This window comes from Sander vitreus, chromosome 3, assembly GCF_031162955.1.
Source record: "Sander vitreus isolate 19-12246 chromosome 3, sanVit1, whole genome shotgun sequence".
NCBI classification, from domain to species: domain Eukaryota; kingdom Metazoa; phylum Chordata; class Actinopteri; order Perciformes; family Percidae; genus Sander; species Sander vitreus.
The window spans coordinates 16,974,976-16,988,820 of record NC_135857.1 but is presented as its reverse complement, the minus strand read 5'-3'; the positions used below and the strand labels follow the sequence as shown (position 1 = coordinate 16,988,820).

General features: G+C 40.4%; 1 protein-coding gene across 1 annotated transcript in view; it reads right to left on the bottom strand.

The window, feature by feature from the left end:
- Positions 1–2,413: 2,413 nt before the first annotated feature.
- The window catches only part of LOC144512942 (cGMP-inhibited 3',5'-cyclic phosphodiesterase 3A-like), a 52,780-nt gene continuing 41,348 nt past the window's right edge, over positions 2,414–13,845 (bottom strand). The window contains exons 6-16 of the mRNA XM_078243939.1: positions 12,663–12,906; positions 12,304–12,380; positions 11,872–12,068; positions 10,465–10,602; positions 10,005–10,116; positions 9,043–9,150; positions 8,041–8,240; positions 7,600–7,803; positions 7,188–7,349; positions 3,435–3,702; positions 2,414–2,942 (exon numbers count right to left, since the gene is read on the bottom strand). Coding sequence (XP_078100065.1) covers positions 2,632–2,942; positions 3,435–3,702; positions 7,188–7,349; positions 7,600–7,803; positions 8,041–8,240; positions 9,043–9,150; positions 10,005–10,116; positions 10,465–10,602; positions 11,872–12,068; positions 12,304–12,380; positions 12,663–12,906 — 2,021 coding nt within the window. The 3' untranslated portion in view covers positions 2,414–2,631. The remainder of the gene's footprint in view (positions 2,943–3,434; positions 3,703–7,187; positions 7,350–7,599; positions 7,804–8,040; positions 8,241–9,042; positions 9,151–10,004; positions 10,117–10,464; positions 10,603–11,871; positions 12,069–12,303; positions 12,381–12,662; positions 12,907–13,845) is intronic.

The window sequence follows — 13,845 nt, the reverse complement described above, 5'->3', positions numbered from 1 at the left end:
ATATTATGCTCATTTTCAGGTTCATAATTGTATTTAGAGGTTATATCAGAATAGGTTTACATGGTTTAATTTTCAAAAAACATCATATTTTTGTTGTACTGCACATTACTGCAGCTCCTCTTTTCACCCTGTGTGTTGAGCTCTCTGTTTTATCTACAGAGTGAGGCATCACACTTCTTTGTTGGGAGTCGCACATGCGCAGTAGCTAGGTAAGCACTGCTAGCTAATCAGAAGCAGAGCATGAGGGCGTGCCATGCTAGCAGCTAGGCGAGCATTACAATGTGTGTTATAAAGTGATGCACGTTCGTCACGGAAGTAAAGGCTGGACTACAATAGAGCTGTTTGGAGCAGTTTGTGAACAGTGTTTTCAGTTGGAGATGGTATATCCCTTTGGGGTGGACTTTGGACTTTTTCACTTTGGAAGCCTATAACATGCACAAAAAAGATATATAACACAAAAAAGTAAAGGGAAAACGCCCAAAAGCATAATATGAGCACTTTAAAAAGGAAACCATGCAGAACGCAGACATCATCCACAATGACAGCTTTTGTCAAAGCGCATGTTTCTCCTTATCTGTCTCGTTTAAAATTCTTACATCTCTCATTCTGGCTTTTTTTATTTTTTTTTACATAATACAAAATATTTGGATTTCCTCAGTGTAGGTAAAGAAAACCCTGACAGTATGAGGCTTGCACTTTGACTTTGCTGAACTTAATAAATGAACTCCCGTTTTTTTTTTTTAAAGTAAGCTTGGTTCCATGGATGAGAAATGGGCAATGTTATTTGCCCCACGTTACTTTCTTTGTCTTTTGTGCAGTAACAAATTAATAATTTGGGTCTGATCGAGACTTGCAGATAGTGTCTTGTGGGTACACAGCACCCCCTGGATGGCAATAGGCTCCCCAGGGAGTGGATTATCTTATTGACGTAGATCCTGTTGGGTGATTTGGAGCTGTGAGTCAGCTCTGGCCTGGGCCACTATGGCTTACTCGATTACTTTACTTTCTGAAACATTTGGCCTACATACCAAGCTGTACATGATATTGCAAAGAAGAAATAACGAATTATGAATTCATTAATTCAAATGTACTCAGTCATTACTGAGTATATTTCTGTAAAGAAAACATAACACGTGGAAATGATATGTTCTTAACAAAACACATTACCTTATTAGCTAGTTTTGTGTCTTGTAAGTTAGTCTGAATGTGATTAGGGTCATAGGGTCCAATGGGAGGCTGCCACTGAGAGATCAGACAAATTAAATAGAATTGTGATATACAGTATAATGTGATCAATAACCTTGTTTCCCTTGTGGTTCTTTTGTGATTTGCAAAGGAAACCACATGTCTCAGTGGACATCAGTAAATCATCGCAAACAGCAGAGAGAGAAAATCTTAAAGCAGTTGCAAATAAAATAACAAGGAAACTGCAAGTCCTTTTTGTTTCTTTTTCTCTACGGGTTTTTGCCTTCCTGAGTTGTGTGGCCTGGAAACGTGTGGATGTGATAGGCTGACTTTGAGTAACAAAAGAACGGGAGAAAACGCGGATAAACTTCATTTTAAAAGAACAAAACCTTGTTTTGTAGGTTTTTCCTTGAGCGAGAATAAAGCTTTTAGAGCAACAGGGTCTTTGTGAAACTTCCTTTCTGAGTATGGAATGTGTTTCTACAGTAGGATTGCGTGTGTGTGTGTGTGTGTATGTGTGTGCTTGTTTAACTATATTCGTGGGGTCCAAAAACTGGGAGTCCAGTATACTTGTGGGGTCCCGACAGCTTTGTGGGGCCAAAATGCTGGACCCCACAAGGTTAAAGGGCTGTTTGAGGGCTTTGAAGACTTGGTTGTAGGATTAGAATTAGGTTATGGTTAGGGTAAGGGTTAAGGTTAAGCATTTAGTTGTGATGGTTAAGGTTAGGGTAAGGTGCTAGGGAATGCATTATGTCAATGACAGGTCCCCACACAGATAGTGCCACAAACCTCTGTGTGTGTGTGTGCGTGTGTGTGTGTGTGTGTGTGTGTGTGTGTGTACACAATGTACTACAACTGGCCCATTTTTCCGTCTCCCTCTGAAATCCACACGGCTGAGCCTCAGTGGACACAGCTTTTTCCCTGGCTTTCATCCCATTGTCTTTAAGGAAAAGGGACTTGTTGCACATCCTCAACAAGATGGGTGGCTCCACAGTGTACGGATAGAACGGGAGCAAAAAGAAGGTTGGGGGGGGGACTCGTGACAGTGTATTACTCACTGGTGGAGTGAATCTGTAAATCAGCGTGTTTGGCCCGTAGTGCAGGATGGGCAGGCTGGGTGAGGGCAGGGCAGCAGATCCAGACTAAAACAAACACTACAGCAAAAACAAGTACAGTCCCAATCATTCTCCTTTTCTTCTTCTACTCCTCAGTCACTTCCTCTTTTGCTCATCTCACCTCTCTCCCCTCGTCAGATGAACTGGGCATGCATCATCCCACTCCTCAAATCCAGTTTTTGTTAGGCACATATTACCCAAAACATCTTCTACAGTGTTGTGTCGAAGTGATGTGCTGGCTACCATATCGAGAGTTTAGTTAGGAAAGAAACAAAACATTTTAGATAACTTTCAGATTCCTGGTTTTAAGAGGAAGTCAAAGTTCATAATTTCACTCTGGTTCCTCCTCTTTTCCCCCTGAAGTCTCTGATTGTGGAAGCATTTCTTCTTCCTCTAAAGCCAGCACCTCTTCCCTTTCATCAAGGCATTCAGTTGAATCTTCCTCTTTGTTTGCTTGTTCCTCCTCTTCCTCATGAATGGCTGTGATTGGATCGGTGGGGCTGCTGATGCAGTCCTCTTTCCGAGCTTCCTCTTGGGCTTCCGCAGCAATGACTCTTTTCCACATGTCATGGTTTTCCAGAATATGCTGTGTTATCTGGCAAAATACTTTCCTCCTGCTCACCTTTTTGGTTTCTTGTCGCTCTGTCAGATACAAGTCAACAGTTAGACACAATCCTGGGAAGGTTGGCCAAGACCTTGCTTTCTTGCCAAGAGTTAGATGAAAGATGATGAACTGATACACTATAATGTCTGTACATTAAAATATGAAGCTACAGCCAGGATATGGTTATTTTAAGTTAGCATCAATAGTGTGACAACAGGGTGAAACAGCAAGATTGACTATGTCCAAAGTTTAAAAAATCCACCAGCTGCACCTCTAAAGCCCTTAAATCTCGTTAGTCTAATGCGAGACTAGGCTAGCTGTTTCCCTGTTTCCAGTCGTTATGCTCTGCTAAGCTTAGCTAAGCGTCTCCTGGTTTCTGCTTCATATTATCACAGACAGAGTTGTGTCAATTTTTTCATCTATACCTCAGGAAAAAAGCAAATTAATGTATTTCTATTTAAAAAATGACAAAGACAGACTGTAACTGTGAGATATTTTCTGCAACATTAATTATTAAGAGGTTGACATACGGGAGGTGCCAGAACCTGTTGATGCGTCCTCATCCACCGTATCCTCCTCTTCCTCTTCTGTATCGTGTCCCTCCTTCGCCTCCTCTGGCTCTGTCTCTCCCTCAGCCAGGTCAACCCAGCGTCCCGGCATAAGAGCAGCAGAGTCATAGGAGGAGCACAGAGGTCCCACAATGTGAGTGATGAACGACTCCTGTAGTTTAGCCAGCTGTGGAGCGGAGCGGTCCATGAATGGGCTGATGGGAAGGCCCAGGCTTGCTTCTTCATCACCCTAGATGGGAACAGACAAGGCAAAGAAAACAGAGAAAACATTAGATTTTCCCACTGCCGACCTGATACGTGCATTGAAAAATAGTCCTTCCTGTTTACTGGACTGCATATTTAAAGTACAATTTACAAAATAAAACATATGGCCTAATTACCTTCAAAAAGCATAAATCATATGCAACTGAATTATTTAAAAAAAGATTATCGACAGGCTTTATGGTTCTGTACATAAGAGGTTTTTGTGAATATTTCATGTGTGTGTTCTGGCTTTGTTGTTGCACCATGGCCATTTTGTGGTTTTCACTTTTTTTTGTAAATTAATGTTTCTTTCTGCTTTTTATGTTTTTTTGTGTGTATTTCTGATTGCAGTTATTGTTTAATTTGCAACTTTATAAAAGCACTACATTATTATAAATGACTGTAAATTATAAACCAAATATACTGATATTTAACATTTGGATCCTTTCTCAGGTAAACTCTACACCACTCAAGCTGTTTAAATTCAGATATTCTGTACAGCTAAACCGATCCACTGGCAAGCACAGAACGTCCCAGATACACTACCTCTGGGTAAGTAGGTCAAGAAGACTACAAATAGAAAAACATCTATTCAAACAATGGCTGATCTGTAGGTATCAACCATATAAAAAAGACTGTCACAAGGTCCCACGAGGTCCCAAGCAGGGCTTAATTTGTAAATCAGGAGGTCCTGGAACTCAGAGAGGCTGCTGATTCGGCAGTTTGCAGGGAGAAAAAAAGTCACAGAACGCATCAAATCCACAGTGCACACCAAGATGCTGCTGTGCTGAAACTAAACAAGAATGACATAATAAACAACGATAAGTGCAGAGCACAAAAAAAAAAAAAAGGAAAATATTGTTTCATCTTCTGACATGACAATGGAGCCTAGTACATTTACACTATATTCCCACAACCCTGTGAATTATAGTTGACCATACTCATTTCAACGCAGAGCACAAACAGCCACTAGCTGTGGGGCTTAAAAGTTATTATCCAAAATATTACATATCATGCCCACAACGATGGGACTTTTCAAGTTTTCACTAGCTCATTTCCCCATTTCACAACATGAATGGCAAAGAAATTAAACAAATTTGATTGTCTTTTTTGACATTTTACCAGTTTCTTCCTTGTTGCTGAGGGCATTCTAATTTAAATCTTAGTAACGTTAGCTCACATGCACAAAACTCAATTTTAATCAGATTTAAAATGCATCAAAATAGGCAAACAAGAGATTTAAGAGTAACATCAATGGTTCTACTGTAAATGCAGGCCTGATAAATACGAGCCAAAGTGAAGCCATGCTGTTCCTTCCTCGTCCTTGCGGTATTTGTCATTCATTCCTTTTCCATTTTCCTGTTTTGTGCCCACAAAGACAGGCTATCAATCTGACAGTGGAATCTCATTTTTGGATTTATTCTGCTGATTGCATTCTTGGTGGCCCTGTTCAGCTTCACACCAGAAGAGATATCTACAGTAACCTTCAAAACACACCTGTTCACTGCCTGTTCTAGCTAAATGCATTGTTCCCCATAGAAAAAGAAAAAGAAAAATGGATCAGTATTATAATCCATTATAATTGATTTTCTCATCAGAATTTGTCTCAACAGAGGAACCTTTTCATTTAGGGATATTTCCCATTATTTTCACATTTCTTGATAATAAACCTGTCTCTATGTGGCTATGGTTTATGTTGCCATATCTGATATGATATCGCTTATGTTGTACTTTTATATACTGTGACAGTCATGTGTTTGACAAGCTTTTGTGTTTGTTTTCTGATGGCAGGGCTTTTAAGGTGATTAAGCAGGAGGACAGAGGGGCATGGGCTCCCATTGCTATGGCAACCTGAAACCTATATGCACTGCATTAGTGGTTCATGTGATAGGTGTGTGTGTATATGTATAGTAAGAGGTGAGAGGAAAGGGAATGGTTTATCATAACCACAAATGGCCAATGTTTGAATATTGCCTTGCAGAGCATAATGTAAATTAATATGAGGGAGTGTGTGTGTGTGTGTGTGTGTGTGTGTGTGTGTGTGTGTCAGTTCCATCCCTGAGATCTTCCTCTGTGTGACTGTGAATGAACGCTGTCGATGACTCATATAGGTCATCTGTCTCCCCTCTGAAGAGAAAAACATACCCCGCCCCTCCCCCGCTGCTTCCGCTCAAAGGGCATACATATTTCTCAAAGCTGTTTTGAGAATTGAACAGAAGGTTTGAGAGGAGAATGCTGAACAGAAACCAATCAGGAGGGGGAAGGTTTTCCTCAGTAATCAGCGCAGCTGTGATTAGGTTTCTAGCTGCTAAACACAGTGTTTAAATGTCCTTGGTACACAAGTTCCCTTCATTAAAATAAAAAGACTAAATAAATAAAATAAATGCTGATAGTGAGTACCAGTGGGAAATCTTTCCACCTTTGCTTTCATTGATGCACCGCCTCAAAAAGATTCAATTAGGGCTCAAAAGTCTCAAATTATTGCTATTCTAACCTAACAACATGTCGTTGCTAGGCAGGGTTATCTCTCTGGCTAATCAGAAGTTATCTTCATCCACTTGCTCAGCACTAGCTGAACTGACCAATCAGAGGCATTACTAGTTAAGAGCAGGATTTGTTGCCAGGCGTCCGTCTACAGTAGTCTCTTAACAAATTCATGAGCTAGTAGGCAAGATTTTTTTTTAACATATCCATATCTGTTCAGAGGGAACATCCAGTTGTTGAAGGGTGCTTGAGCAGGAAAAAATATCACTATCACCTGCAGAGGTGCTGTTATGCAGTTGAACATTACAATTACATCTTTATGCTTATTAGCATTTTAATACATTTTCAGAATATCATGACAGTTTATGGGTTGTTTGGTCACTGTCAATCAAATCTGATCAAACTACACCCACACAGTCCTGATGAAGCAGATTAGTTGAGTTCTTGACTGTTAAGTCTTTTAAAATAATACCTAAAGATGTTTTTTTAAACAGCTTTTAAGTGTTTAGTGGCTTTAGACTATAGTAATTAGTAATTTAGATACTATGTAACTTTTTGAAAGATGATATGACACATTTTTCTCTTACAAATTAAATGTTAAATTCATAGAAAATAAAACACGCCCTTTTTTTAATTCAGTACACTTAGGGTTTTTGCAGCTACAGCATTAATTCTGGTATGACCAATAGCTTATGGTGGCTATTAATGTTAGCTAATATTAGCAAACTTAAGAAAGATATTGTTGTTTAACTTTCAAGTGGATGTAATGTATGTAATGTAATGTAATGTACAGTAATACAGAATTATTTTGTATGCTTCATGTTGTTGTTTTTTTTTAACAGTTTTTTCATTTTTCTTATATTATTCTGCACTTACTGTACTTGGTACATTACACTTCCATTTATCTATGTGTGAGATGCTAATGCTAATAAATGCTAATAACTTTGAAAGTGAGATTTTGAAGGAGATTTATGAGCATAATGTTACTTGTTCGTAGAACTCATTGACGATCCCTTCTGTCCACTGCAGGTGCAGCTCTTTACACTTCAGTGGTCCATTGACATCAGCCAGCTTGATGCACATCTGGCACACCAGCAATCGGTCGTTTTCATTGGTCCAATCAATACCGGACACCCCTTCGTCACCCACCTTGGGAGATGTGCATAGGAAGATTTGTGTGAAAAAGAACAACACATCTATAGATTGTACATTTTTCCCCACTGATCGGTTGTCAGCTTCTGTTTAGGACAATCTGGGAGAGGGAGGAAAAGACTATTATTAAATAGTATATACTATTATCTAAAGAGATTATTTAAGCTGGAGCTGAGAAAAGATAACCAATGACAACAATAATTGCAGCTGGATGATGGTTGGTACCATTTATTTCACAGATTTTTACCTTTGCATTAAACTCTGCCAGAAAGTCAAAGTGCTTTTTGAGGTCGGTGGCTAGGATTGCTTCAATGACGAGGAAGCGGAAGCGCTTGAACTCCACATGTTCAAGGTTAGCCAGGAAGTTATACTCAGGTCGAGACATGAAGAGGTTCCACGCTGAAGCTGCATGGTGATTTTCCAAGACTGAGCGGTCATTGTACAGAAGAGCCTACAGTAGAAGACCAAGAGGAGAAAGTAAATTTGTAAAATCCTGGTTGAGCTTATTGGTCTTTGGGTTGTTGGTTTGCACTGACACTGTGGTAATTTTAAACTGTTTTGAGCTGTGGTGAAATATAAATAATATTTTTTGTTGCATATTGCCCCTAGGTTGTTGTATTGTATTGTTTTTGGTGTTCCAATTAGCACACATTGTATATGCTGCACACACCCGCACTTATGCCTTTACCTGTGGTGCACTGGTAGCTACTAGAAAGGCGTTGGTTCTTCCAGGATGGTCATAGTCATGCATGGCAGCAGCTACATACAGGGCCATGAGCTCCAGGCCGGGGATAAGGCCAGCCAGGGAGCCATAGCTGTCCTCCATCACAGAGTTCATCTTGGACATCAGGAAGCCTGTGGCGCCAGGCGTATTGCCATTCTCTGAGTCTACTGGTGAAAAGAAAACACAGCTCACGTTCCAGTCACTAATGGTGCTCTTTGCTCAAACGCTGCCACCTCATTAGTTGATGTAAAACATGGTGCTATTAGACTGTTTATTCAGGAAGAACCTTTTAGCATTTTGACTCATTTTACCTACTCTACATTATCTATCCCCAGGATGTTGTTGACTGTAAGGTCTGCTGTCATTGTGTGATTACTACTCCTCTGTTTGTGAACGGACTTTTACCCACCTGTCTGTCTGTCTGTCTGTCTGTCTGTCTGTCTGTCATGCTACAATGTGTGTATGTTTTGTAACTACATTTTTGTTTGTTTAAAAAGCCTACCTCTGTGAATGTGAGTGTGTATTCTATGTTCGATCCAGACATAAGAGAGAAAGGAGCCAAGACAACTAACAAATTCGAACCACATGAGATTGATTTGTTTTTCTATTTTTATAATTGTTTTTGGGGTCATCACTTTATCAGATAGTGACAATAGAGAGGGATGACAGGAAATGACTGAAAGAGATGGGCAACAAAGGTTCCTGGCCAGATTTGAATCAAATTGAATTCATGGTCAGCATCTTAATCCCTGAGCCTCAGGGGTGCACCGAGGGCGGTTTGTTTGAGAACAGTGATTGACAACTAATACATTCATGATTTACACCACTCCAACCAATCAAAATGCCGCTGCTAGAGTCTACATCGGAAACAAAAAAAAGAGATTTAAATTGCCCAGAATATGGGTAAGAGAGCTCATTCTTGCAGGTTGGTCTTAAGGAACGACTCTATGTATTAAACGTCCTTACCGGTGTGTATCCCATTCTCAGTCAGCAGGGTGGGCAGGCCTGGTACAGGCTGAGTGGTGAGGTACCACACAGCATGTAGCACGTCAGTGGCATGGATTCGGTTGTGATCTGGGGAGGGTAAAATACAATGGTAATTCACACCAGTAGAGGGGAGTAAGATGTGATAAAATCCCAGATGGAGCAGTTATAAACATTCTGAAGTGTAACACCATCAAACTGAAGAAAAACAACAATCACTAAAGCCTCGTTCAGACAAGAAATCTGTACATTGCTGAAGTAATGGTCTTCTGCCTTTTAACATAGGTCTATTTTATGGGAACGTTCCATGTTGGCATATATTCAACACAAAATGGACAAGAGACAATGCTCCTATTTTATTTGGCATCTGGCACAGGACTAGGCAATGTATTCAGTTACAGTAAATGTACAAGACAAGAGGCCGTTCACTTGTTATCTCATCTGTCTGTGGGAGAGCAGTCCAGACATTAGTGTAGTGTGTCCCCCTGAAACTATGTTAAAACTTGTGACAAAAACTACAGTACGAAACTTTAGACATATATATTTTAAAATGTACAGATCATGTATCAAAAACACTACTACTAAGTGTTCTTACGTCTGTCACATACTGTCATTCAAATTCCTTTAAGAAACATAAACATAAGCAAAATAATTTTAAGAGTTCATGTTTCCTGACATCTTCAGTTTCCATATGGATTGACATAAACACTGTAGTTAATTAGATATGATTATCTTCTGATATCAAACACCAAGAGGAAACTTGATATCCCTACCAACTGTGAACAATAAGAGCATGCCATAATTACTGAAGCAGAAAGTAGGCCGGTCAGTGGTGTTTTATTACTAGGACAATGTGATACATCCCCCTTGTGGCAGATAAAGGTAATGATGGATATCAATAATTCACTATAACAATTTAATAAACATGGACATCTTCTACTTACAAGGGATGACCCTGTATCCATTCTCCAAAGCATGGAAGTAGTTCATGAACTCTTGCACAGGAATTCTGAATGTCTCAAATAGACCTGTGTCCTCAAAGAGCTTATAGGAAACCTGGGATATAACACGAGAGAAACATACTGCGAGTCATATCTTATCTTTGGAGAGGTTCAGATGCATAGTTGGGTCAAGTCACTTGTCATTCACTCACACTGCATGTATCACTGATTTTTGCTTTCATATTCTAGTGTTGTTGTTGTTGTGGTTGTTGTAAGCCTAAAATGCTAATTCTTCCCACTGTCTGCACTGACAGCTAACACCACTCCCACATTAAGCTGCTGATTACATACATGTGAACATTTCCGTCAATACGAGTTCCTTTTAATTGAATCAGTGTTGATGTGTTTTCATTAAATAAATGTCAGATGAGTTTTCAACATTTCCTCACTAATTAGCGTTTACCTGACTGAGGATGCAGCCTGTCTTGCCATGGGTCTTCTCCACCAGACTGAAAATGGGAAAGTTCCAGTTGTTGAGTTGACTCATCAAAGGCTCCAGTGCTGGTATCACCAGAGGCTCCGTGGCCAAGATTGGCTTGTCCTGTCAGGTAAAGGTAGGGGAACAGAGGAGAGGTCAGAAAGATACAGACAAATATGTGCAAGTACAGTAAAATAACTTTTCAGTCACCACAGTTTTGATGGACAGGCAAATTTCGCAGTTCTCCCTGTACATCAGACTGCACCACTGCTTCCAGCATTTAGGACACGCATTTTCAAAAATTACATTGTTTATTGAGCAATATAACTAAAATGTCTGTCTCTGTCTCTCTATCTTTCGATTTTCTCTACAACCATTCATTCAAACATTTCAAGCATCAGTGATGTACAGGGTTCTTGCAGGTTTTAGTAAGTCAAATTGAAGACCTTTTTAAGACATTTAAAGACCATAAAGATTGAAATTTAAGACCTACACGACGCATTACCAAAAAAATGGGTACCGCTTATAACCAACAGTGGAATGTCGCGTTAAAAGAACACTTTCCCATTTTCCACACGTAGGCCTAGCCAAACTTTAAGAAACTCTGAGGAAACACAGACGTATTTTGCGGGCAGGTATTGCATTTATCACGGGATTTGTAGATTTATCACCTCGTACGTACCAACACCAATATCCCCCAGAAAGAACTACAACACACCGAACCAACGTTCTGAGGGCAGCGTTCTGATGGTTTTGTTACAGAGCAAAGACTCTAGAGCGCCGCCTTTTTTTTCTTTCTGCGGCCAGCGTTTCTGGAAATGAACGAGGGTAAAACCTTTGTTAGACCTGACTAAATGAAATTTAAGACCTCGGATGAAAATCTGGCCGTTTTTTAAGATGTTTTAAAGCCTTAAATTTAAAGTTCAGAATTTTAGACTTTTTAAGACCCCGCGGGAACCCTGTATGTAACTTTCAGAATGTGTTTTGTTTGTTCCCGGACATAGCCTGGTCCCAAATAGCTAGCTGTTAGCAGATGATGGGAATACTTTAGCATTGCTAGGTGCATTGCTCAGGACCCAAGGAAGTGCAGTGTCGAGTGTGAAGTTATTTGGATGAGCGGTTCTCAAGAAAGCGGCAAGCAGCGATACCGGAGGGCGAAAAAAAGTCCCATTAGGAACAGGAAGGTTTTGAATGGGCATTGCACATAGTTTAACTAATGACAGTAAATAATGGTAAAATCATTGTAAAAAATGAAACCTCATCGAAAGAAATTATCCATCTTTATTCTTCTCATCTTCTTATTGTCTTTGGAGTGAATTGAAGAACCTTAAAGCACATAAAAGATGACCTTTTGTTCCGCCAATACCAAATTAAGCCTCTCTGATAGCCTACCTCTGGTGATGGCAGGAGTGGGTGAAGAACGATGCCCTGTGCCAGATACTCCCTGCAACCTTCCCTTGCTTCAGGCAGCTTCTTGCCTCCCTCTCCCTCTTCTTCATTCTGTGCAAAGTCGCTGCTGTCACTGTGGTTGGTCTCATAGGTGCTGTCGTAGGTGCTGTCATAGTCTGAAGAAGCTACGGCACGCTCATCTGGGAAGACATTACACATGTTAGACATGTGCAATATAATGTAACCATGTTGGTGGTTATATAAAGTTACAATGAGGGCAGTTGTGGAGAAGGTCAGTATGAGTGAATCAAATATCAACCTAGAAAATAAAGCTAGAAGAATAGTCTATTTTTATCAATCGGGTTGAATTCTGGAAAAATGTTCTTTTATATTATAATCATAGGCTGCTGTCATAGGCTGTACTCTGCTGTTTACCTGGATGGGGTATTCTGTCCCCTTTGTTGACAGATTCTACCCCGTGGTTTAGTTGATTGTTGAACGGCCTACCACAGCTGATGGAAAGAGAGCAGAGAAACACCGACACATTCAGAGGATACATGCTATTCCATCCTGATCAATTCTCTCTCATCTGATAACTGAAACAGCTCCTGTCCTCCCAGCGTAGACTAATGACATAACTCATTTCCCTCATTTACACACAAATGGACATTCATACACAGAAACAGATGCTTTTGAAGCCTCATTACAATATTAGTGAATTTGAATGTGCCATGTTTATAATTTCTCATCAAAATGGAACAGGAGAATTAATGTTCTGTGCGATCGCATGTTACCTGCCGCAGAGTGATGGAGGCCGCCAGTGAGTGGTGGTGGAGCTTGGGGCGCTCATGCTGTGGGTTAAGGCTCTGTGGTGGCTCTTGGGGGCCACACAGCCAGAGTTCTGCTCTGTCAGGGGCCCGGCCGGCTCAGGAAGCTGCACTGAACATGTCTTGATGGTAGGGCTTGAGACAGGTGTGCCCTGGACTGGAGGAGATGAGCACGGAGAGCCCAGAGGTGATACGTTGGAGGGTGGGAAACCTGAAAAAGAGAGCGATACAAACTCTAATGTTTTCAGGCTTTACGTAATTTGCTCTTGATACTAGTATGTATCTATCTTCATATAAGTCATTTGCTTTTTAATTGAATTGAGTTTTTTGCTGAGTTTTAAATCACATCAATCACAGAGCTAATTGTATTTACATCAGTGAATAGAAAAATCCCAAATTTGACAAATGTGGAGCTGTGTGTCAAGCTGAGAAAAGTATTTTCCATTTAAAAAAAATCTAAAGGTTTTCTCCCTTATGTGGTATGCTCATGAATATTTAAATAAGCTGCACGCTGATTGGTTGGTTTACAACGAGCAAAGCACACACACACACAGTCCCTCCCCTCTGTGCACACCGCGTCGCAATGTTGTCCCCCCCCGCCACCACACACACACACACACACACACACACACACACACACACACACACAAACACACACACCTACACACAAACACAGCACAGCAACACAATCCGTAGACATGCCCAGACTCTACTCGTTCTAAACACTTTTCTCTTGGCCAGTATTCCGTTGTACAGCCTGGAACACTGCATTTACGACCGTGGTTCATTTTCAATATCCTTGAAAAACTTCCAAATTTTCTTCTTTCTAAAGTACACAGCGCAGCTCGCAGCTAAACTCATGTGTGAGATCTACGTGACCTACATTCCGAACACCAGCTGGTCTCAGACCAGTGGTCTGTAGCTATGTAAATTTTGGGGCGTAACAAAGGTACAAACCAGAGCCAATTAAGGTACAGCCACCGAGTTGATGTCAACTATATATCGTTCAGATTCGCCCGTTTTCAGCAGCAGTTTCAAATTGTGAGGTTTGTATAGTAAAGAGGTGTCAATGGGACTTTGAGGTTCTATGTATGCCTATTTTACCCACCGAACTGTTGTTATTCAACTATGACAAGGTAAACTCGGTTTT